This window comes from Gopherus evgoodei, chromosome 2, assembly GCF_007399415.2.
Source record: "Gopherus evgoodei ecotype Sinaloan lineage chromosome 2, rGopEvg1_v1.p, whole genome shotgun sequence".
In the NCBI taxonomy this organism is placed as follows: domain Eukaryota; kingdom Metazoa; phylum Chordata; order Testudines; family Testudinidae; genus Gopherus; species Gopherus evgoodei.
This window is the reverse complement of record NC_044323.1, coordinates 114,927,349-114,953,308: the sequence shown is the minus strand read 5'-3', so window position 1 is coordinate 114,953,308 and position 25,960 is coordinate 114,927,349. Positions and strand designations below refer to the sequence as shown.

Below are 25,960 nucleotides of genomic sequence, written 5' to 3'. Positions count from 1 at the left end.
ACCCTTAAAAATGACCCATTTGAGATACCTTTCAGAATGTAGCCTTTTATGTACATCAGTGCCCTTCTGATCAAAAGCACAACTGTTTTGATTTTCCAAGTCTTTATTTACATTTAGTAGATGCAGATATAGGTACCAGACAGGCAGACGTTTGGGACAGCATTTTACACACTGAGTATATTTTCAGTATGCACATGGAAAACTAACATTTTTCTAATTACAATACAATGCAAAGTTCTGTTATGGCATTGGGCAGTACTTTTTTTTGTTAGCTGTTAGTAGGCTACCTGTGACTTAATTATAATCCTACTTTGATAGGTAAATATGAAGCCAGAAGGTTCACAGATTGTTTTCAGAGACTCAGTGATTCATGAAAGCACATACTTAGGATAGATAATGCGGAGATGGCACCTGCCAATATCAGATCCCCAAATTTCCTCAGAAACCATGTTTACTGGCTGCCTATCTTTTTTGCTTATTTGTGTGGGTCATGAATAACCTGTTTGCTGCTGCCCATCCCATTAATTTTTATTTAATGAGTATATATAGAATCAGAGGTGTGCATGGTAATGTACACAGTAAGTGAAGAAATGTTTGACTCTACACTGATTATAGCTATATATGCTGCAGGGGGAGACAGCACCAGACAAGAAGGATTGAGGAAGGAATTTAAAGCCAAACAATATACTTTCCATTTAACTCTGAAAAGAAAGCACCCCCCTTGTTATTTAATACATTTCCATTAATATTTAAGAAATAGACACCTCTGAGCTTGAACTACCTGACAATGTGGATAATTGTCTTACAGATAAGTAACCTATCACAAATACTGATTAATATTTTAACCAAGCAACCATGTATGACAAGATGTGTGCTTACACTGGCTCTCCCTACACCTCAGGCTCATCATACTGCCTGCATATTCAGTGACGACATCTTTCAGCACATGATGCATTCTGGTCTCTGAACTCTTGGGGCCAAATTCTGCTCCAAGTTACATGGGCGCACTTCCTCTAGAAATCAGCAGAGTGTTCTGTATCATATTGTAAAATATTAGCCCACCACACACCCACAGGCACTTTATTTCAATCTACCTACACTGATCCAAAAACTATTTATTATAGGGATACAGGAGGATTATGTTAATGTTGATAGTAACTTCACCTCTAAATATCCCAATTGTCATAATACTGAGGAAGTGCTGGAGTGGTGCTGGAGCTACAGACAGCTGGAAGCCTAGGGGTGAAGGCTCAGAGAATCTAGTCAGTCTAGTTAGGTTGCATGAGAGAGGAAAGGTGTTTGGAGGCATTGTGGGGCAGGCAGAGAGGCGACGGGGCATGATACAACAGAGGGCAGTAAGAAAGAGGAACTGGTATATTGTGAGGAGTGTGACTGAGCTGAGAGACTATGGGCACTTTGTGTGGGATGGGACACAGTGAAAGCCAAGGAACAGAGAGTATTTGGCAGCCCTCTCTGCCACCCCAAAGAGGCTTAGTAGGCTTGTCAGTTCCCAGTTAGACTATTTTGGCTCACTGAATCTGACATTAACTAGGCTCACAGAGGGAATGGGGATCCCCAAAGAGCCTCTGAACACTGGGGGTGGGTTTGGGTGATGTGGGGATCCATAGGAATGAGTCCGGAGTATTGGAGATTGCATGAAGGGAGCCCAGATGTGCAGAGGAGGGGAATAGGCAGGGCCAGCTCCAGCTTTTTTGCCACTCCAAACGGCGAAGAGAGGGGGAAAAAAAAAAAAGATAAAGCCGCAATCAGCGGCACTTCTGCAGCAGCTCTACCGCGCTGCTTCATTCTTTGGCGGCAAGCCCAGGGACTTGCCGCCCCAAGCACCTGCTTCCTGTGCTGGTGCCAGGAGCCGGCCCTGGGAATGGGATGTTTGAGGAAGCACGGTGGAAGGCAAATGGCCTTATGTAACAAATAGTACACTGACTGGCTGAAGTGTTTCTTTTTCATGTCAGCTGATGTCATCTATTGGCAGGGATCAAATTGCCAGGTATCAGTCTGGTGATGATTATTTGTTGTTTATCTTTTTGTTAAAAGAAAAAAATTCCAAGCGTTTTCAAAGTATGGCCTGTCCTATATCAAGAGATCAACCCCTAACCCATTGTCCGGTAACCAACCAACCAACCCCATGAAACAATGGAGCAAAATGTTGATTTTTTTATTAACTGTTAATTGAAAACTGTAGTTTAGAGACATAGTATGAAATGTTCTGAAAAAGATCCTTATACCCTACATTATATATGGACATTGCAAATCAATTACTTCCCCAGACCAAAATTTGAAGCGTAAGGGACAAAATAAAGCTTACAGTGGAACTTCCAACACAACGTTATCTATTGCGAGCAAGAGTTACAAAAGTGCCTAAGAGATTTAGGAGCACAAGTCCCATTAAAAGTCAGTAGGACTTGTGCTCCTAAACCTATTATGTACTTTTGGACTTCCCCTCTGAGTCACTGTCCTGCCTTCATTAACTAATCTAATGTTAAACAAATGTAACTTTGAAGAATCTTATATTTACAAAAATAGCTCTATTTTACTAACTGGCATTTTGATACACTGATTACCTCACAACATTGTATTAGGAATAAACCAAACAATGACACAATTTAAATACTAATATAAACTGAAAAATCTTTTGCCCTCTCTGCTCTGTCCTCTTTTTGTAAATGTTTTTGAGTTGGTATCAGTGATAAAACTATAGAAAAATGTAAAACAAGATGATAAACATTTTGGCCTTTTTCAAAAACATAGTAAAAATTTACAAAGCTTAAGTGTGTATATATTTCTCATTTTTATCAAAACAGAATTATTTTTAACCTTAAGAGGAAAGGTACCTACAATTAATAAAAGGGTTATTTACAGGAGAAAAATATTGAAAACCGATATCCTTACTTAAGTTACAAATAACATTATTAAAACACAAAGAATTTTTTTAAAATTACTTTTCACTCTTTAACTTAATTTTAAAATCCGCAGGGTATGGATTGTGTCTTAATTCATACCAAACAAATGGCAGTCTATCAAAATAGAAATGGGTGCTCATTTTTTATCTTTGTATTTATCTCAGATTTGACAAAAAAGACCTGGGCCCTGCCTTACATGGAGATCTACTACAATGGATCCCTCAGTCTGTGCCAGCGCTGCTCTGTGTGGATGCAAGGGTCTGGGATAGTGGGTCCTGATGTAGGACAGAAGCCCAAATCACGTCCAATCTGGATTTTAGTAGTTTAACTTTCAGGTTCTTATGAAGTAGGACAATGATGTTAATCTACAGGAGAAAATCAAATCAAATTAAAACACAAATGAAAAACCCACTGCCTGAGTACCTCGGGGAAGTACAAAGGAAACCCTGGTATAGTGCATTAGCCTTTTACATTTTCTCTATTTCTTGGGAGGCAGCCAGCTATTATATTAATGTGCAGTTATAAGAACACAGATAGACAGAACCATTGGCATTTGGAAAATATCCATGGATATGCTTCTGCTGATCTTAGTTTCTGTAAATGACAGTTGTTATACAACTTTTATTTTAGGTCAAATTTAGCTCAAGTTTGTCACTTTAGCATATTTCATTTTCTACCTAATGTTAGACATTATGCTATATTAGTCCTAGAGATCAATAAAATTAATTCTGAAATAATCAGTTACTGCTCATCTTGCTGCAATGTAAACAATATTTAATAGAAATTGACGATATAAACATCTACAAAATCAATTTAAAACAGTTACTTTACTTCTCAGTTACTGTATATCCATTTTCCTTTTGCTCTTTTTTTATGTAAGTGATTAATGTTTTCTCCTTTTGCAGAAGAGAACAAACATTTCAAGAGGCACTTTAAACAGGGCAGACTTGAAAAATGAAAGCCTTTATATTTTATTTTCTGCACTCCTCTACTGTTGTTTTTATTTGTCTGTGAATAAGTAATTTCCTCTATTTAATTCTACAGTGAGGTCAGAATCCTGGGATGATTACCCCAGGACTGAAATACCCAGATGAGGGAAGTCAAAGAGGAAAATTCCATGAAAATTTCGTTTGGTCAGTTACTTCCCCAAAATCAATCCAGGGGATGGTTTTGCTCCCTGCCCAACTCCTCACTGTGCATGAACCAAGGTAATATCCCACACTTGATCTGGGGGGACTACTTATAAGGATAAGGGGGTTGCTTACTCTCTACAGCCAATCAATCCTTGAAATCTCTGCTGCGTGTGATGATGGCTTTTATGATGTGGCTATCTGTCTACTAGAGAGAGGCTTAAAATAATCAACCCATTAGAGATCAGTCAGTCAATGCAATAGGGCCTTCAGCAATACCAATGTGGGCAAAATCCAAACTGGTAACCGAGACCTGAAAGGAAAAATAAGTGATTAAATGTTTCTTTCCCATTGTATGAATTCCCCTTAAGTGGCAACTTTTAGATTATAACTCATATGTAATCCTGATTTAAGACCAGTCATGCCCTCATTATCATTAACATCAGTAAGCATCAAAGTCTTTGTTTTTATTTTCCTTCTGCATTATTTTAAATAGCATTCTGTCTTTGTATTTCAAGCAAATATTTTTATGTATAATGTAGTATAAAGTGACATTTGCACATCAACCATGGAAAACAATTCAAATCTAATTTGAAAACATGATTGCACACTTTTTTCATTGGTACAGAGAAAACATCTCACGCCTAAATAATATACCAAGAAATCTCACTATTACAGTCACTTCTGAGTACTTTCCTGAGAGTTTTGTTGCACAAAAACATGAGGTGGTACTGCCATGCAGGAAATCAGGAGTTGGGAGCATTCTCTGCTAGCCTGGCTGTGAACATAGTCTTTCAGTTGACATAGTCTTTCAGTTGACATAGTCTCAGAGTAAACTGCGCTGCTTAGTGAGCATTTGTTGTTGGCCCATCAATGGAAGGGCACCAACAGTGGAGACACTCTGATGGATGGGGAGTACTGCAAATGTGGTTGCAATGAGAAGGGGAAAAACAGATTAATGTACTACAGGGAATTAGAAGCTTTACAATACCAGCGAGTCATTATATACTACATGTGCCATACTGCATGAAATGCTACCACTTTCCCCACACATTATTTTTCCAACAGGGCCTTCTCTACTTTCTTGAACTTTTTTAATTCAACAGTTAGTTCCCAATATCTGAGATAAAGCCACATTAGTTTTCCATTTTGACGTTTGTTTGTGTTCAGCACATTACCACAATGTGTATCATATTTAAAAATATCTTTTAAACCATTTTCCATTTCTATATCCATAGCAACAGGATCAGTTGCTGCTCTAACTAGCAAATTTTTCTCTATTTCTAGCCGCTGGTTTCTGGGCAACACAAAACTGCAGTAGATATCTTGTCTTTCTAAAAGTGCTTCTTCAAATTCTTTTATTACAATATTAGCTCTCTTTTGCCATTGTGCTTCCTTTGCAAGACAACTCTGGTACAAGGCACCTGCTGCCCCTGAGTGCTGCAGAACCTGTTTTTCTTGTTCTAACTTTTCATATTCTTGTTCTAGAACTCTTCTTTCTTCTACTAATTTGCGACTCTGGGAGATCAGGGCTTCACGATAACTCAGGGTTCTGTTGTGTTCCTTTTCAAGCTCCAACTCCAAGTGAGCGACTGTGCGACGATTTTCTGTGATTATGTCACGATATTTTGATTCAAGATCTCTTTGTACAGATGTTAGTCTTCTGTAATATTCTTTTTTTTCTTTTTCTATCTCTTTCTGAGACTCTCTGGACCAGATCCAACCTGTCATACATAAAACAAATTTCACATGTAAACAAATATGTATAGTATTGATAATCAAAATTATTGAAGTACTTCACAAAGAAGTTCCGTTGCTACTGTTAGTAGTAACTTTTTTTTTAGTCCCCAAGGACACAAAGGGTGAAGTTCACTTCAGTTCAGATGTCCCATGAAACTGAGAAGTTGTATAGTCTGTGTTATACAGGAGATCAGACTTGATCATCATAATGTTCTCTCTGGCCTTAAAATCTATGAATCTACATTTCTAAACCGTAAGAATGGCCGTACTGGGTCAGACCAATGGTCCATCTTGCCCAGTCTTCTGACAGTGACTGGTGCCAGATGCTTCAGAGAGAATGAACAGAACAGAGCAATTTATCGAGTGATCCATCCCCGATCATCCAGTCCCATCTTCTGGCAGTCAGAGGTTTAGGTACACCAAGACCATGGGACTGTCCCCCTGACCATCCTGGCTAATAGTTACTGATGGATCTTTCCTCCACTAATTTATCTAATTCTTTTTTGAACCGAGCTATACTTTTTGCCTTCACAACATCCACTGGCAACAGGTTCCACAGGTGGAATGTGAGTTGTGTGAAGATGAACTTTCTTATGTTTGTTTTAAAGCTGCCTCTCATTAATTTCATTCTTGTATTATGTGAACGGATAAATAACATTTCCTTATTCACTTTTTTCCACATCATTCTTGATTTTGTAAACCTCTATCATATCCCCGGGTCATCTCTTTTTTAAATTGAACAATCCCCTTCTTTTCACTCTCTTCTCACATGGAAATTGTTCCATACGCATCACTTTTGTTGTCTTTCTCTGGGCTTCTCCTAATTCTAATATCTCTTTTTTGAGATTGGGCAACCAGAACAGCACGCAGTATTCAAGGTGTGGGTGTACCATGGATTTATGTAGTGGCATTATTGTTTTTACAGTCTCATTATCTATCCATTGTCTAGTGTTTCCTAACATTGCTAGCTTTTTTGCACTGCTGCTGCACCCTGAGCAGGCGTTTTCAGAGAACTATCTACAATGACTCCAAGATCTTTCTTGAGTGTAGCAGCTAATTTACACCCCCATCATTTTGTCTGTATACATGTTGGCCAATGTGCAGTACTTCACATTTATCAACACTGAATTTCATATAACATTCTGTTGCCCAGTCATCCGGTTTTGTGAGATCCCTTTGCAACTCTTTGCAGTCATCTTTGGACTTAACTATCTTGAGTAATTTTGTACCATCTGCAGGTTTTATCTGGAAAAAAGTGTAAACAGTAAGATGGCTAAACTTGCAGCTGATACAAAATTACTTAAGATAGTTAAATCTAAAGCTGATTGCAAAGAGTTGCAAAGGGATCTCACAAAACTGGATGACTGGGCACCACAACGGTAGAGATTTTCCAGATCACTTATGAATATGTTGAACAGCACTGGTCCCAATACAAATCCTTGGAAGACCTCACTATTTACCTTTTTCCATTTTGAAAACTGATAATTTATTCCTATTCTCTTTCCTATCTTTTAAACAGTTACAGATCCATAAGAGGACCTTCCCTCGTATCCCAAGACTGCTTTACTTGGTTTAAGAGCTTTTGATGTGGGACCTTGTCAAAGGCTTTCTGAAAGTCCATGTACACTATATCAACTGGATCACCCTTGTTCACATGCTTGTTGACATCCTCAAATAGATTGATGAGGTCTAATTGCCATGGTGACTCCTCCCCAACATACTGTATTTACTTATGTGTCTGACAATTCTGTTCTTTACTATAATTTCAACCAATATGCCTGGTACTGAAGTTAGACTTACCAGCCTGTAATTGCCAGGATCATCTCTGGAGGCATTTTAAAAAAAAAATATTGATCTTACATTAGCTATCCTCCAGTCATCTGATACAGAATCTGATTTAAGCGATAGGTTACATAAGACAGTCAGTTCTGCAATTTCATATTTGAGTTCTTTCATAACTTTTGGATGAATACCATCTGGTCCTGATGACTTCTTATTGTTTAATTTATCAGTTTGTTCCAAAACCTCCTCTGATATCTTAATCTGAGACAGTTCCTCAGATTTGTCACCTAAAACATATATGCTTCTCAGCATACGTGGGGGAAGGAAGAGATGCTGAGGAAGCAGTTACGGTTTATAGAAAAGCGGTTCTATGGTCCCTAACTTCAGGGTCTGAGGTTGGAGTTTTGTGAGCAGGGTGGGCTAAAAAAAACCAAACATACTTTTCCTCTCAGTGTGAGGAAACAGTTTGGGTCTTGGTGGTTACAGACCTTCTCTCTCTGACTCTGGAGATGGGGGAAGGCTCAGACATATAGCTCATCACGGCAGTAGTCCTGAGTTCTGTCAAGGCATGATAGTAAAAAGGAGAAGTGTATAACCAATATCACAAGACAGCTGAGAGCCCTGGAAAGAGTCTGTTCTGATGGTAATTCCTGGAAGAGGCAAGTACACCCATTTTTATTTTTATAATCCTTTGCTTTGTAATGAATTTGAGGCAGAACAGAGGAACATCTGAATCAATATATGAGGCTGTGAGAATGTACTCCTGCTTTTATGGTCACACTGAAATAGACTTAAAGGCCAAGTAACTTTCTGTTCACATTTTGAGGACATGCTTTTTTATTGTTCGGCCTGAGACAATCATGCTATGCTGAAAATTTATAATTATTCCCTCAGAAAGTTCATGGGTGAACTGTTCTTCAGTATTAGAATTCTGGTAATCAGACACTAAGTATTCTCAGATATCAGAGATCAAACATAATTCCACTAGACTGATAAACACACAAAAAATAGCACAAAGTCCAATCTTACAAGGGGTCCACATGCAGAAGTCCTATTGATTTTGATGGGAGCTACTTGGAAGGCACAATTAGGAGCACAGGAATTAGCATACTGGATCATACCCAAAGCTCACCTAGTCCTGTATCTTGTCTCCAATACTGGCCAGCACCAGAAGTTTTGGAGGAAGATGTAAGGACCCCACAAGGAAAACATATGGAATAATCTTCCCCCAACATTAGGTATCATCTTGTTCTCTAAAAGATTTGTTAGCATTATTTATTACAACATTGGATATTTTTCATGTCCATGTAAATGTCCAATTCCTTTTTTAATCTTGTTAAATTCTAGATCTTACTGACTTCCTGTGATGATGAGTTCCACTATTTAATTACCAATGTATGCGGAAGTTTTTTTTTTTCACGTTTGAATTTGCCACCTTTTAATTTAATGTCCTCTTGTTCTTGTGTGACACAGGGAGAACAGAACTTCTTGATCTATGCCATTCATTACTTTATATATTTTTATCATATCACCTATTATTCATCTCCTTTCTAATCCCAGTCTTTTCAGTCTCTCTTCCTAGGAGCTTTTCCATGCCCTCGATCAGTCTCATTGCCCTTCCTTGAACTTTATCTAATTTTGCAATATTCTTGAGATGGGGTGACCGGTACTGCACACAATATTCTAGGTGAGGCCACATCAATGATTTGCATATTGACATAATATTCTGCATATTATTCACTATCCTATTTCTTGTGTCCCAATATCCTGTTTACTTTTTTGACCACAGTTATGCATTGAACAGAGGTCTTAATTGACCTGTCTACAGAGACACCAAAGTCCTTTTCCAGAGCTAATACAGTTAATTTTGAACCCTTTAAGGAGTATGAGTAGGGTGACCAGATGTCCCGATTTTTTAGGGACAGTCCCGATTTTTGGGTCTTTTTCTTATATAGGCTCCTATTACCCCCCACCTCGTCTCGATTTTTCACGTTTGCTGTCTGGTCACCCTAGGTATGAGTAATCTAAATTTTCCTCCCCAGTGTTCATTACTTGGCATATAGTGACACTGAACTTCATTTGCCATTATGATGTCCAGTCACTTTTCTTGCTGAGGTTTCTCTGAAGTTCTTCATAGTTCTTTTTGGTCCCCACTAATGTAAATAACTTTGTCATCTGCAAATTTTTGCTACCTCACTAACTCATGCTCCTTTCCAGATCATAAATAAGTATGTTTAACGACCTGGGACCTAGTATGGAACCTGGAGGCACCCCACTACTCACCTTTTGCCATGATGAAAATTAGCCACTTAATCCTACTCTGCTTTTTGCCTGCTAGCCAGTATTTGATCCATGACAATACTCTGCCTGCCTCTTATATTACTACTACTCAAGCTCTTTAACTGCCTCTTGTGAGGCATCTTGTCAAAGCCCTTTTTGGAAGTCCAGATAAATCTCAACTGGTTTTAATTTACCTACTACATTACCGACACCTTCAAAAACAGAGCTTTGGAGCTGAGCTCCGGCTCCACTCCAGCTCCAGGCAAAAACCTGCAGCTCCACTGCTCCAGAGCTGCTCTGCACTCCAGCTCCGGGCTCCGCTCCAAAGCCCTGTTCAAATAATTCCAGGAATTTTGTGAGACATGATTTTCCTTGGCAGAAACCATGCTAGTTAGACCATATCATATCGTGATCTTCCAAGTATTGTGTTTTGTTTTATTTTTGTCTTATTGATCTCTGACAGACTGACAGTATCCTGTAATATAGATTTGTAATATGGTGAACAAATCTATGGAATTAAGATGAAGTTTAATTTAATTCAGTAAAATTTAATTAAAATTTAACATCTTTGGAGTTCATTGTATTAAAAATGCAAGTGAGAGATTGTATGGAACTTCTTTAGCATGAAGACAAAATTAATGCAATCTCTGGATGGCATTTGTAACTTCTAAGGGCCTTCTGGAACAATATTTGTGAAGTGGATTCATAGGCAGTAACTTGAAGTGAAGGGAATGCAAATGCTCTTCTCTATAAGCCAACTTTTTGAAGATATGCAGGAGGAGATAGATTCACTGTACACTAATTACCAGTTTTTGGAAACTCCAGCTCAAAGAGCCCTGAATTGTATAAGGGTGGACTAAACTTGTCATGAGTATGCTTGTTATAAACTGAAGCGGTGATGAATTTATCATCACAAGGAATCCCCTGGGGTTGGGGCTTGGAGGACTGCACCTGCCAGAATCCATGTCAGGATTGGAGTGGATTCTGGTAAGCTTATTACATTTGTGTATGTTCTTTTGTTTTTAACATGTTTTGCCTGTAGTATTTTTTACCTTAAGAATAACATAAGCTTGCATAGGAAGTGTTATGTGGTACCGTATAACTATAGCACTTACACCCCTTAATGGTCTGAAGAGAAAAGGCAAGTCTGTTTAAGCAGACTGTTTTTGCTGGGACTAACTGAGTGAAAGCAGGGAACTGTCCCGAAGGGAGTGAGACATGGGTCTCGGTCCAAAAAGACAATGGCTGAGGAGATGGAAGCATGACAGTGGGTGCCCTTGCTGGACCACTCAGGAGAAATACAGGTGCAGTTGCCCTGAACTGTGACAATCTCTAATTCCCCATATCACCACTTAGAGACACTTTTTTAAAAATACAGGAACATTTACTGCCCTCCAATCCTTTGAAACAGTGTGTGTTTTTAATGAGTTTGCATATTTTTCTTAGCAAATCGGCCACTTCATGCTTCAGATGCTTCTGAAGTCATGGATGGATACCATCTCAGCCTGATGATTTATTGTTTTTTAAATTATTAACTTACTCCAGTATCTTTTTTTCTGACACATACAAGATTGGAGCTAGAATCAATATGCTGGAAAAATTGTACAGATGTGTAAACAGAGATTAGTTTTCATGAATTATGATCTAAGATTTAAAAAACTAAACCTCAGTCAATACCTGTCTATTAATTTGCAATCAGGTCAGTTAAGTCATCTGAGTAACTCTGTCTATAGGTAGAGTTTTCTCACAATGGAATTAGGTATATTTATTGCCTTGAAGGTACAAGAAGCCCTTGAAATGAAGATTTCTGGAAAGATTTCAAATCTTACATCAAGCACTGCTCAACTTCCTATCTATATATGCATTTGTCATGTGGACCCACCACTTTTTTTCTGTCGACTGTACAGCTGAACCATAGGATCTTTATCTAAAGTGAAGTAGGTAGGAATGGTAAGATGAGTATGAAAAATACCACCTTATCAAGAGGATGTTACAAAGAATAGTCCTGTAAAAGGTTCAGGCATCAGCCAGCCCAGTGCAATAGTCCCGAAGTAACCATTACTATATAGTACTATAAATATATATTTATTTTTAAAGAAAAAAAAAAAGCTTCCATTCATGGAGATTGCAGACAAATCTAGACATAGAAGAAAGATAACAGACAAAGGAAAAGGGAGGAACAAGATGTAAAATAAATAGTATGAGTCATATTATGGGAGGATGGTAAAGCAATAGTTACAGTTGTCAGATACTTGTGTTTAACAGAGGCGAGAAAGGAAGTATCTTCTACATTGTGGTTTTTTTTTATAAAATAAATAGAGAGGGAATGAAGGCTCTGAATTTTCTGACATTTGAATTTGTTTAAAATATGTGTTTCACTCAAGTGTCATTTTTTTTCAGAACCATTTTACAATGAATACATGGACACTTTCAATATAAAACTTCTAAGGCATATAACTGAATTTCGGTAGTTTACACAAATACTGATTTTATATTTTTTGCTTTTGTAATTTGGGTGTTTTATTTCCCCACAACTGATTTAAGCTAATCCAGTTTCAATGTGCTGAATTAACTCTGATAACATTATTTGCTAGGCAGTGAGCTGTATTTACACAACAGCACATTTTTAAAATTCTAATGGGCCATTTTACAGCTTTGTTGTCAGCAATTTCAGAATCACCCATTTGAAATCACAGTGATAAATGATGATAAATTTTGATAGGCAGTGTCCTATATCTTTTGCTGTAACAACAGATGTGCAGGTTGCAATAGCTGCATTCAGGATGAACACTTCTCTATAGTTGAACATTCACTGCAGCCATCACTAAACTGTCATTCTTTGTAAACCACGGGATTATCTTTTTTTTTATTTCTCATCTTTAATGTATGCAGTTTGTTTTTTCTGAGGGAAACTGATGCAAAAATCAACCTTTGTTTAACTCCAACATTCATAGAAGATGGACACACTTGTTTAAATATTTCTTAGGGAAAAAAAGGAATTTTGTGTTCATACTTTCAGTGTGTCCTCTTTGTATGTATGTTGGCCTTAGGCTGTATGGTGGTTTACCACAAGGGGACTGTAATAGGATAGCTGGCCCATTCAATGAAACTGCTCTCAGTTCTCCTGTTCCAGACCAGGTGCTCTCAGTCGGGCCAAATGAGAGGTCATGGCAGCACCCAGGGGGCTATAATAGGCTTGGAGAGAAAGCAATCTATTGAGTCAGAGAAGACTGGTTCAGTGAGGAAGAGCAGAAGATCAAAACTATCACAGAGAGAAGGCGGTTCCTGGGAGAGGGCTGAAAGCAGGAGAGCAGCAAGAGGGGTTTGCTGGTTGGTGTCCTCAAGATAGAGAGCCAGGGCCAGAGGGCTGAGGGCAGGAGGAGCAGGAACAGAGGGAGAGACCTGTTGGCTCTAAGCTGAAATCAAGGGCCAGAGAGGCCTGAATCAAGGGGCAACAGCACATGGGCTTACCTGCTGATGTTCCCCTGCTGGACAGCTGATCCCCAGAAGAACCAAGAGAGGGCCAGGGGGAGCGAGGGATGCTTCCCTAGCAAGGATGCTTCCAGCGGAGAGGCTGTGGGAGTTCCTGTGCGAAGAGCAGGGTTGCTCCCCAGAAGGAAGGATTGAGATGGTTGCCAGGCAGGGGGACAGAGAAGAACTTACAGAGTCCAGGTATGCTGAGAACAAAGCTGAGTTTTAAAGACTACATGCGTGTGTGTAAGAGAGAGATGGATTATGTTTTGGGCATTTTGATTATGGACTATTTGCACTATGTTTTGGTTAATAAACTATATTGATGGACTAGAAGATAATCCTGAGGCCCCTAGAGGGAAACTGAGGTGAGGGGCCACTTACAGGGTGCCTTGAGGCCACAAAGGGTGGCGGGGGTGCACCTGCAAGGAGGCCATTCATTTACAGACATGTTAAATTGTTTTGTTTTCTTCCAAAATATCAACCGAAAAACCTCTCTTATGAGGACATATAATTTTAAGATGTGTCCTCCTCCTATGTATGTATATATGGAGTTAAAACTCTATGGTAATTTGATGCCTTGGACCTTAACAATGTGTTCTGGAAGAAGGATAATAGGTAAGAGTTGATATGACTCACATTTGTGTATGCAGGGAAACAAAAGTGTTTGACTATAACTGTGTATTTGCTAGCTTTTCAGTAGTTGAGGAAAATATTAAGAGTAGAACACAGCAACTTTAAATGAACAAATTTTGTTTGTGTTTATGACATAGTGTAGTAAGTGACTTACAAGTTCTAGTACAATACTTTTAAAGAGAGACTGGACTAGGGTAAGAAGGGAATAGACAAAAAACTGGAAGTATATGGTGGAAAGCAAGACAGAAGATTTGAAGTAAAAGTGAGAGATCCAGAAAGGACAGATGGGTTAGTGATGGATCACCGTGTTGACTGGAAAATGTAAAGATGAAATCGCTCCTCCTTTGTGACTTTACCAATTTCATTCTCAGAATTCTGCATTTTATTAACTGATTTAGAAGGGAAGTGGCCAGTAATTTGATGATGAAAATTTTCAAGGCAGTGGAATAGTATAGCATAGTATAGATTCATATACCAGAGTAAGTAACATGGCTAGTCTTAAAAAGATGATGTTTTGGGTCAATGAATTATGTGAAAGGGATCCATAAAAAAGTTGTCTGTTTCAAGAAGTGTAAGGAGATGGCTTTTTTTCAGGTTCAGCAATTATTGTTATGCTACATTCTTGTAGGTAAAAATAAGGTTAAGTTACACATACTCAAAGTTTGTGATATAAATATTTCATTTGTTTTAAACACTATTCTAACTGATAATCATTGGGCAGAGGTCCAGAATAAACAGTTTAGAAATTTCTCTACCTGTCTTTTCAGAGATTATTTATTAAAGGTGACCTGCAAAGGTGACTTCCTTTTCTTAAGGGAATTTGCCCTGTTTTCCTTTCTTCTGATGTATTAAAAAATGTAAGCTTTTTTTCCTTTAGAAACTAAAGACAGGTTTAACTTTTTTTAACCTTAGAAACATCAGGAGCATCAAGTCTTATTAGCACTGGAGAATCTCAAGGAAGTACCTAGGATATTTACTGTAAGTTTTAACACCTTAAGGGGTGAACGTATTGAATTTTAACAACGTTTTCCTTTATTCACGCTATTAGTTACTGCAGTTAAGACGGCATTAAAAACAAGTTTTTAAAAAGTCTGAGTCACTTTCACTTACTACGTTTTCACTCTCTATCACCATTTCACTAGTTTTCTAGTCTTCACAGGAGGGGCTTCCAGCCTAGACAGGCCTTGAATTTCTAACATTAACAATTTGCTTGGTGTAGCGGGGACCTCAGGCCTTCTTCGTACATCAAAAGACAGAAAAGGCACAAGCCCAATGTTTTAGCCTTCTGCAGGCTACCTTTAAGTTCCATTTTCAAAGAGGATTCATCTGGACACATTCCTTCCCTGCCAAATCCTGCATACAGTATTCTCTGCAGTCTAACTACAGAGCATTGCCTCCCTTCTTCAGTGAGTTATCTGAAACAGTGCGACTATGCTGTTGAAAGTAATAACATATTTTTAGAGCCAGTCCATGGATGTACTAGCTCCACCTTTTGTGGGTTCCCCCCAGTTACCGCCCCAACATGGTGCACCTTCAGAATGGAGCTTACTAAAATATTGATTAAATTCTACTTGCAACCCTGACTGCAGAGGAACTGAGGGGGAAAATTGCCTTAATACTCTGTCTGTAACTTTCCACAACAGGATCTCAAATCACAATACAAATATTGAAGAACTTAAGCATCACACAACCTCTGTGAAGTAGTAGTATCTTAGATATAGAAAATCTGATGAGGATGACTCAGGAACTTCCTTTAAAAGTTATTTCAGTGTCTGACAGACCTCACTGTTTAAAATCCTGCAGTAATTCCAAGAGGATGGATTAGATGATCCAGGAAGATCTTTCTAGCCATAGGCTCTAAGGGCTTGTCTACATCAGAAAGTTGCAGCGCTGGTGAGGGAGTTACAGCGCTGCAACTTTGAAGGTGTACACATCTGCAGGGCACCACCAGCGCTGCAACTCCCTGTTTGCAGCGCTGGCCGTACTCCCGTTTTGTCTCGGGTGTAGAGGATCCAGCGCTGGTAATCCAATGTAGACACTTACCAGCGCTTTTCTTGACCTCCGTGGAAGGAGGAAGCCTCTGGTAATCAAGCTGGTCTCCTTTCCCGGTTTGCTCTCTCGTTCCCGGAACCCCGAGCAAGCAGGTCTCCTTCCCTGCGGTTTGCAGGGTGGTTCGGGGAACGCGAGAGCAAACCGCGGCGAAGCTGGTCTCCTTTCCCGGTTTGCTCTCTCGTTCCCGGAACCCCGAGCAAGCAGGTCTCCTTCCCTGCGGTTTGCTGGGTGGTTCGGGGAACGCGAGAGCAAACCGCGGCGAAGCTGGTCTCCTTTCCCGGTTTGCTCTCTCGTTCCCGGAACCCCGAGCAAGCAGGTCTCCTTCCCTGCGGTTTGCTGGGTGGTTCAGGGAACGCGAGAGCAAACCGCGGCGAAGCTGGTCTCCTTTCCCGGTTTGCTCTCGCGTTCCCGGAACCCCCCTTGAAGCCGCCCAACAGCGCTGCAGTGTGGCCACATCTAACACCACTTGCAGCGCTGGTTGCTGTAAGTGTGGCCACTCTGCAGCGCTAGCCCTATACAGCTGTACTAATACAGCTGTAACAACCAGCGCTGCAAAATTTTAGATGTAGACATGGCCTAAGTCTGATAGCGGCACTCTCCAGTTTCAGGCTCATATTACATTGATATCCAGGATTTTTTTTTTAATTCTTTTCTTTACAAAGTACATACACCTAGAATCCATAGTATATAAACAGTACACATTTTGAAAAAACTGGTAACACTGCTTAAGTAACTTAGAAGTCTCTACAACACTCATTAAAGCACAGTAGCCTCAACAGTAAGATGATCATTAACAGACATTTTAGGTTACAGGAAACGTTCCTATAGTGTGTGTACCTATGACAGATTAACTTTGAGGGAACATAAGAGTATTTTGAGCTATTTATTGTCCTTACTCTGATCAATTTACAGAACCAAAAAGAAAGAAGTTATTTTTAAGCATGGAAGGAATAATCCTGCATTCCTTGAGCACACCAAACCACCACTCAGTCAAACAATACAGTATTCAAAGAATGTGAATTACTGTACAGGGCTGCTTAGAACTCTCATACAGCTAGACACTGAAGTTTTCCACAAACAGAGCAATTCATTGGATTAATTTTTCACATTGTAGTTTCATGCATTCTGAAAACATACAAGATAAGTGCTATTCACCACAGGTAAATCAGTTTTACAGTCAAACTGCTTGGGTAGGGAATAGCATTGTATCGGTGGGGCTCCCCATCTCTGACTTGGGTTTCTAGGCACTATCACAGTTGACTCAAATATTCTGAAGCACAACATAAAAATGTTATAACATGGCTTCCATACACATCATCCACTTCACCAAGATCTCAAGCCTCCTCATCCAGCTCTTATACAGACAGCTCCACCCCATCTTATGCATGGAACATCCTCCCTGAACTGATCCTTAGGGGTTACTAAGCTGTCCTACTTCAAATCCTTCCTCTAGGCTCACCTCTGCGGCAATGCCTAGATGAAAACTGCTAGTTAATAAAGGCTAGGTTAAGGGACAACTGGTAATAGACTTTTTTAAAGAATACAAATGTGTATATATACAGGATTTATAAACAACAATTTTCATTATATTCCTCTTTTCCTACCATTCATGTCACTTCTAGCCCATATCCAAGGGCTTAAGGCAGTTGTTCTCAAACTACAGGGCAGGCTTTGAACAGAGGCGTGAGCTGTATGGTTTGGTTTTTTTTGGGGGGGGGGGAAGGGAAGAAGAGCTCTGCACATATTTTAAAATTATGCAAATTATATTTGTCAAATAAATGTGGAGGCTCCAGCAAGGCATTGGGGAACACAGGCCACTGGCTACACAGAGGTGGGAGATCACTTTGCATCTCCCTCCAGGAAACTGACTCTCAGCACTGAGGCTGCACCCAACCCTGATACAGTGCAAGTACAGGACCTGCCCTAGAAACACCCCATGGCCCTCCCACTCTGTTCCAAGTGCACCCGGCATAGGCAGACAAGCTCAGCAAGGCAGGATCCAAGTGTGGAGGGGGAATCCAGGTGTGAGTCAAGAGAGAGTTCTCTCTGGGGCAATCTGGGTGCGGGCGGCTCAGAGAGGGATCCAGATGGGGGAGCGGATCTGGATGCACAGAGGCTTGTTGGAGGGTTCTGGGTGCAATGGTAATGGGACTCTGCAGGGGTTCCAGGTGAAGGGGACTGGGGCTCAGCAGGAGGATCTGGGGATGGGGGTGGATAGATTGAAAGCGGGAGGTCTGGGTGTGTGTGGGGCTCAGTGTGGGGGTCCAGATGCTGGGGGAGTGGTGCTCAGTGGGGTGGGGATCCAGGTGCAGCTGCTTGGGATTCAGTAGGGTGAGGTTCCAGGTGTCGGTGGCTTGTTGAGGTGGTCCAGGTGAAGTGAGAAGGGGCTCGTCAGCGGGTGGGGTGACGGTCTGGGTATGAGGGGGTCTGGATGCATGGAGGTTGGGTAGATGGAGGAGCAGCTCCTTGTACAGGGATCCCTCCCCTGCAGCTGGGGAGCGATGGGTGCAGGAAAGGCTGTGTGTGTGGGGGTTGTTGCACAGCTTCCTACAGCTGGGGGAGAAATCTGGAGGTAGGTTTGACCCAGCCCTGGATGCCATGCAAGGGAAGAGGAAGTCCCATCCTCCCCAGCCCAGCTGGGACTAGCTGCTGAGCCCAGTGCAGAGTAAGAGCCACCAGCAGGGTCTTGCCCAGTCCCACCCCCCAGTGATTTACTTCTCTGCTGGCTGCCCAGGGCACCTGAAAAATACTTCTGGGGAGGGTCGCATAACTGCACTTGTGGCTTCCTCATCAGAAAGCCATTTTTCTGTGGAGGAGCAAAGAAATCTGCAGAGGACATAAATTCTGTGCATGTGCAGTGGCGCAGAATCCTCTCAGGCGTAAGCAGTGCAAAAGGAAGGAAGCAATGGGGCACTAAGTCTGCTGTGAAAAGTGATATTGACAAATATCACTTTTCATATTGCCACCTTTACTTCTGTGCTGTTGCTGCCACGGCACTACCTTCAAGGGCTGGGCACCCAGCCAGCAGCCGCTGCTCTCCACTCTGCCTTCAGAGCTGGTGGAGATATATGTGCCAGGGCAGGAGGGGGAGAGAGGAGTGGAAAATACTACAGATACAAAGAAGGGGGGGCCTGACCAGATAAGCTTGAGAACCACTGGCTTAAGGGGTTTTGGACAAAGTCCTTAGACTGTAGACACTTTGGTGCAGGGGCTATGTCTTCATGTGAAATTGCAATGCAACTAACACAATGGAGTCCTCATCTCTATTAGAGCCTCTTAATGGTATTGCATTGTGTTTTCTGATAATAATGAGGAACAGTGAGGTTTGACGACTTGCCCAGGGTCACTCACTCTATGGCAGAATTAAGAACAGAACAGAGGTCTCCTTCCTCCAACTCACATGCCTTAAACACAAAACTTTCCATTTCCCTTAAAAGAGGCAAACTATGGAGGAGCAGAAAGGATGAATGAGAGAAAGGGAAACACTATACCAGCCTACAATTTTTTTTCCCAAAAAAGCACAAAGGTAAGTTAGCTTGTGTAGACAAATGTATGTATTAGTATTTTTATATATTAGCCTTCCTTTACCTGCACATACCAGTCCTCCTAAGCATACATCCCTTCCCTGCTCTCATGTCTGGAGTACATTATGGGCTATGGAATATTTATATTTGGAGAACCTGATTTTATTTTTCCCCAAGTAGGGTTATTCACCAAATTCTCTCATCTTCCTTCAAAGGCTCTGAGATGACCCTCCTCCCGCTAGAAAGGATGGCTGCATTTGGCTTTCCACTGGATTGTGGACAAAAGAGGGGTTGCTGGAGCAGTGTAATGCTGCACGAACCTTTTGGTTCCAGAGAACTCAGCAGCCAGTTCTGATCCCCCACACATAGCAAGACATTGTATTTCCACTAGAATGCTGGGCCTGATCAGAAAAATCTGACTATTAAAAAATATTACTTACGAAATGCAGCCAATCCCAGCATTGGAACCAACAAAGCATAATTCCATTTGTTTCCATCACCATCATTATCCCTTGGATTAGGTTGGATATTCCAGTTTGGAGGATCATTTAAATTATTCATGGAGACACCTTTAGATTAACGGGGGAAAAAAAAGTCACGTCAGTGGTACCAGTGATTAGGGGAGGGCACTGATAGCAGTAGGTAATGTGGACAAGTGCACCTATCAAAACCACATCTAATACTTGATTCAGTATTTCTCTTTTAGATTCTGGAACAAACTGAAACTAAAGATATGGATTTTTAACCGTAAGGGTAATTAACCACTGAAACAAATTATCAGGAAAGTGGTACATTCTCCATCACTTGGAGTCTTTAAGGTGTAGTCTAGCTGAACATAAGCTATTGGACTCGGTGCATAATCACTGAACAGTCTGTTACCTGTGTTATGCACACTGATGGTCAGACTAGTTTTGCTAATGAACTCTTCTGGTCTTAAAGTTTATTAACCTTACTCAATCTATTCTTTGATAATAAAATTAGTTCCAGTCAGTAGACAAAGGGCCTAGCAGCTCAGAAAGCCAATTTCACTCAAGCATGGAAACAAGTACTGTAACTAATCCATAGCGCCAGCACCTGTTCTTTGAGTCCCATTGCTGCTGTAACACATATAAAACCCCCAACCAATTAATGATGGCTAGGATGGTGAGCAGGTGGGGATAACTGGCACTTTGGTAAATTTTAAAAACTTGAAAATGTCTGATGTTGTAAGTGCTTTGGGATAGAGAACTAATATAATGAAGCCCCTGTCCTACTGGTGATCTCTGGACACTATATTTGGCACTCTGTACCTCAAAGCAGTACCCTGGAACCCGCATATTCACCATCATATAATTATATGTTTTGTACAAAGTATGCTTTGCGAGGCATCACTTTAAAAGTCTTGATCTGTTGAACATTAATATTCTGTTGGATTATTTGCACTATCGTATGTGAGGTTATGAAGTTTTGCACTGTGTGTTACTGAAATATGTTGTGAGGTTAGGAACACCCACAACCAGCCTTTCAGGTAAAGCAATCGAGTAGCCAGACATGCTGATGGCCCGTTAAAAGAGAATCTACGTTCCCAATGACCATCCCAGAAGAATTCTGAGAAAGAGCATTGTAGACAATGGAGAATGCTTGACCAATGGGGGTGGACCCCCACGTCACAAGCATAGATCTTTCCAGCAAGCTGGAAGAAACTATAAAAGAAGGGGAAGTGACATCATGACTTGGCCTCACTCCCTGCACAACTCAACATCTGGAAACACATCTGGAGGACAAAGACTTTGAACGCTGGTGGGTGGTCCTGGGCTGGAGGAGAGTTCCAGCTTGTGTACTGAAGTTCTCAGACTTTGTACTATCTCTCAGGATGAGACACTGCTTGATTCCAGCCCGGTTTACTTTATAAAATTTAGACCGTGAATTTATTTTATTCCTTAGGTACCCAACTTTGATCTCTATGTTTACTACTTATAATCACTTAAAATCTATCTTTCTGTAGTTAATAAATCTGTTTTATATTTTATTTAAAACAATGTGTTTTCGTTGAAGCGCTTAGGAAATCTCATCTCAGTTTATAATGGCTAATATATACCCTCTCCACATCGAAGGAGGGGTGGACTTGGTAACGAACTTAGACTGATCAGGCTTCTAACCAGGGCAAGACGGTACAGTTCTGGGGTACAAGGCTGGGAAACTAGGGGGGATTGGCTGGAGCCTCTCTGTTGTTGGTTCATGAGTGAGTGGGAGCATTCATGTAACTCGGTTGGTTGTATTTGTGCCTATGAATGTTTGTGTAAGTGCAGTGCCTGCCACAGGTTTTAGCTTGCCAACAACATCACAGTGTGAGAGGGGGCCCAGTTTGGGGGCTCAGCAGTCCCATAGTTCAGGCTGCACCCCGGGAACCCTGTCATACTATAGTCATGTAAATAAAAGTAAAAGCATGAATCCAGATGCTATAAAAGTTGCCTTTAGATGGAAAACAGATTGGGTTATTGGTTAGTTTGGAGTTGCTTTCTTCTCATAAGACCAAAAGTTTCAACTATTCCCCCATCCTCCCTTTGGAAAAAAAAAACCCACAAAAAGCTGATTCTTCCTTTAAGAGCGTTGAAAGTAAGATGTGTATGGCAGGAATAACTGCTGCAAAGAAAAAAAATTGCCTATTGGTAAAATTATTTAAAACAAGGCTCCATTTGGCTCTCCATTGCAATGCCACTTTTTTAATCAGCCACACAAAAGAGGGGTTGTGGAGCAATGAGGTCCTACCTGCTGTATCTACAGTGCTCCATGAATCAGTCCAGAGAGTTTCCTGGTACAACAGGAAATACAATTTAAAGTAGAATAGTGTGGAAGGAATTGCTTATACAGCTGAAGAGAGTGAAATTACTGCTTGCGAAAGATGTGGTCTCAGTGGGAGTCAAATAGACAGGCACTAACCCAATTTGGCCACTGTATTGTACAGAATTATCAAGGGGAGAGAGAAGTTCATCTCCATGCTATTTCAGACCTATGTATTTCTGTGGAGATGGTCAACATGGATCAAAGCTATATTATTTGTATTACTATAGCACCTAGGAGCCCTTAGTCCTGGACCCCACTGTATTAGGTGCTGTACAAACACAAAAAAATCATCCCTATCCCAAAGCCCACACAATCTAAAATTTGTCAATATGTCCACTGAAAACTGGACTGCCAATAGCCATATCTGATAAAAGAAGCTGAGCAGTTACCCACCTCCACTGCTGCGTGTTACGCAAATATGAGTCGTTATCCTCTCTTGTAAAGATGCCAAAACAAGTACTTCCAAAAAAACACAAAAAACAAAAAAATGTTAAAAAAAGAAAATAAATCTTCAGAGTTTCAGGGGCTTTGAAATATGTTTAAGCAGATGTTTACACCACAACTCAATTACCAAATATATATTCATATTTTATTACATCACAAAGCAAATATTCTTCATGTTGAAGGATTGTTCTAAAACAGATTTTTTTAAAGGGAAGTTCTATTGGTTGTAGAATTTTTTTTCTGCCATTTCAGGACCTCTAAAATGCCATACTTCCAACACAACGATACCTTAAAAGTATTCTACATTTCCTTCTTAGAATGGAAAGTGAACATGGCTAAAAGTGTTGGCACAAGCCAACTTTTAAATACCAGCAATGTTTTGTTATGTTAATTAATCGTGATGCCGAAAAATCTTTACAAGAAAGAACTTTAGCATGGTAGTATATCAAGAAAAAATGGAAAGATGCCCCAGAACTTTGAGATTTACTTACCATCTGTTTAGCAGACTTAGGTACAATGTAGCCACTTGCCTAGAAAATAGGACACTGCAGCATCTTTAATAAAGTTATTTTAGACCTAAAAATAAAATGATTGCTTTAGTAACCAGTTAATTTGCTAGATTATGATTTTAAAATATGAACATTTCATCTTTATTTAAAGTGATCAGAGGTGAAATCAGAGCTCTCTGATAAGGTAGAAGTATAGAACAGGTTTTGCTGGGGATGATGGAGATGGTACCACCTTTCTTAGAACTTTAGACCAACAAGCAGGTCCTTCAGATATTTCAGACCTTGTCTCATGATATGGGGCAGGCTCTGATTCTAAAACAAATTCTTCTTTACAGACATGAAAGGAGCAAAAAACCCTGCTGCAATCAACTATAATTTTGGTTTTCCAAATCAAAGTCCGTTATGGCATAACCCATATATGCAAGACTTTAGTACAATGGAGTCCAAGAGCTCTCGCTCTAGCACTGGGCAGTGATAACAGAGTTGGGTAGAACTGATGGATTTAGGACCTCTCCTCACATTTGCCCCCCTCACCCCAAGTATAAGCATTTGTTAATTGTGTTAAGATGCTTGTCGCCCATCTAGGTACTGATTTGACCCCATCACTGCAAACCCCGAGCGCCCTCGACACTGCAAGTCTACCACAGTGCTAGCCCCCAGAGAGGAGTGGGATGGGAGCTCTTGCCAGGGGTGGGCTACTTTGCCATGGAAAGGGCTGTAGTGAAGTCCAAGTGTTAGCTGGATGCACAAAGATACTTCCAAACCCCAGACTGAAGTGCCTAAGTCTCAAGTTAGTCTCCTGCAGGGCTTGGCAGGAGTTTTGGGGATCACTTAGTAAGTTTTCAGTGTAAAAGTTCCCCTCCGCATCTATGTTTCAGCCTTTCCACTTGTGGCACCTATCTCTCACCTAAATTCCAGAGTAATTCATGAACCAGGAGAATATTTGCCTTCTGGCGTTTGCTGGCCTATTTCACATGCAGGGCCTGGTCTTGTATATGTACTCAGAGGCTGCCAACCAGATCAGGTACCATTCAAAATCTGACCAAAGGAGGATGAGTTGGTGCCCCTGCCCCCATACTTTTAGGTCAAGCCCAGGAGTTAGAGCAGTGATTCTCAACCAGGGGTACACGTAACCCTGGGAGTACACTCAGGTCTTCTGGGGGTACATCAACTCATCTAGATATTTGCCTAGTTTTACAACAGGCTACAAAAAAAGCACTAGCAAAGTCAGTACAAACTAAAATTTCATACAATAACTTGTTTCAAAGTAGCAGCCGTGTTAGTCTGTATCTGCAAAAAACAGGAGTACTTGTGGCACCTTAGAGACTAACATTTATTTCAGCATAAGCTTTCGTGGGCTACAGCTCACTTCTTCGGATGCATAAACTGGAACACACAGACAGAAGATATTTATACATACAGAGAACATGAAAAGGTGGAAGTATGCATACCAACTGTAAGAGTCCAATCGAGATGATTTTTTCTCCTGCTGATGATAGCCCATCTGTGACCATCGCTCCTCAGCTGCAGGGGGATGGATCCCAATATAGGGAGCTTCTCCCTCATCCACCCAACCCTTGTACATCCAGACCCCCTCATACCCAGATCCTCACCCCACCCTCATAACCTCCCAGATGAGCCCCTCCCCCTGGACCATCCCAATGAGCCACCCACACCTGGGTTTGCACCCTACCAAGCCCCAACCAGCTACACTTGGATCCCCACTCCAGAGCCCCACTCCTCCAGCATTTGGACCCCCCCAAAACCCAGACACTCACTTTCAAGCTCTATCTCCTTCACACCCAGATCTCCCTGTTAAGCCCCAACCCCCTTCACCTGGACCCCCCTGTAGTGTCCCATTAGCATTGCACCCAGAACCCCCTGTGCACCCAAATCCTCCATTGAGCTGCCCGCACCCAGAGTGCCTCACAGAGAACCCTCTCAATCCACACCTGGATCCTACCACACTAAGCCTCTCCACACTTGGATCTGCCTGCTCGCATGGGCATGGGGCTGGGGGGAGGTAGGGACCTGGGGCAGGCCCGGTCCTTGTGTTGTGTCACGGCTGGGTGCAGCTGAGGGGAGAGGGAGCAGCACCAGGTGAGCAGCATCTGTGCCGTCAGTGGCCTGTGCTCCCCAATGCCGTGCTGGTGCCTCCACATTTATTTGACAAATAAAATCTTACGGGCAGAGTTTCTGGGGGCAGAGCCCCCTCAGCAGCACTTGGCAGATCCGGGTCCAGTGACGGGACGAGGCAGGACAGGCCGCGCGCGCAGAGTCTCCCCAGGCCCAGACCGATCCGCCGGCGGCGGCGCCCTCGCACTCACCCAGAGCCCCACGCGCTGGAGGCGCAGCCCAGACTCTCAACAGCGCTTCCCGCGCACAGCCCGGACCGGCCGAGGAAGAGGCGACACCGCATAAACCGCCACAGGCCCAGCTGAGTAGCCGCCGCCACTCATCTCACCTGCCAGCAGGTCCAGCCCCCACCTCCCGGACCAGCCCATTACAACGGGAGGGGGGACAGGAAACAGCATCCGCACGAGCCGCAGATTTTCCCCCGCTCCCCGCACTGCGTTGGCGCGTCACGAGACGCTCGAAGCCTGGTCGCGCGTCACGCTACCCTCCCCCGGCAATTGGTCTCTCTCGGA

At 41.5% G+C, this 25,960-nt stretch overlaps 1 protein-coding gene across 9 annotated transcripts; it reads right to left on the bottom strand.

Moving 5' to 3' along the window:
- Positions 1–2,157: 2,157 nt before the first annotated feature.
- CCDC127 (coiled-coil domain containing 127) lies at positions 2,158–25,914 on the bottom strand. 9 transcript variants are annotated; one of them, XM_030551530.1, is made up of 6 exons: positions 25,640–25,914; positions 24,644–24,698; positions 23,295–23,379; positions 22,753–22,818; positions 19,977–20,105; positions 2,163–5,775 (listed from the first exon to the last, which is right to left on the bottom strand). In XM_030551530.1, exons 5-6 carry the CDS (start codon positions 20,095–20,097, stop codon positions 5,105–5,107), a joined length of 792 nt encoding a protein of 263 aa, XP_030407390.1. In that variant the 5' UTR covers positions 20,098–20,105; positions 22,753–22,818; positions 23,295–23,379; positions 24,644–24,698; positions 25,640–25,914; the 3' UTR covers positions 2,163–5,104. The 9 variants fall into 9 exon arrangements, with proteins under 9 accessions (XP_030407391.1, XP_030407394.1, XP_030407393.1 ...); XM_030551531.1 differs by lacking the exons at positions 24,644–24,698; positions 25,640–25,914 and adding an exon at positions 25,498–25,633 and having other exon boundaries at positions 2,158–5,775; XM_030551534.1 differs by lacking the exons at positions 24,644–24,698; positions 25,640–25,914 and adding an exon at positions 24,764–24,782 and having other exon boundaries at positions 2,158–5,775.
- Between the last annotated feature and the right edge of the window lie 46 nt (positions 25,915–25,960).

Bases quoted from the DNA above. Each gene is read 5' to 3' on its own strand.
- CCDC127 (XM_030551530.1), bottom strand. From the start codon at position 20,097: ATGAATAATTTAAATGATCCTCCAAACTGGAATATCCAACCTAATCCA. The intron at 5,776-19,976 runs GTAAGTAATATT...TATGTATGACAG, and splicing joins GCTGGGATTGGCTGCATTTC to GTTGGATCTGGTCCAGAGAG.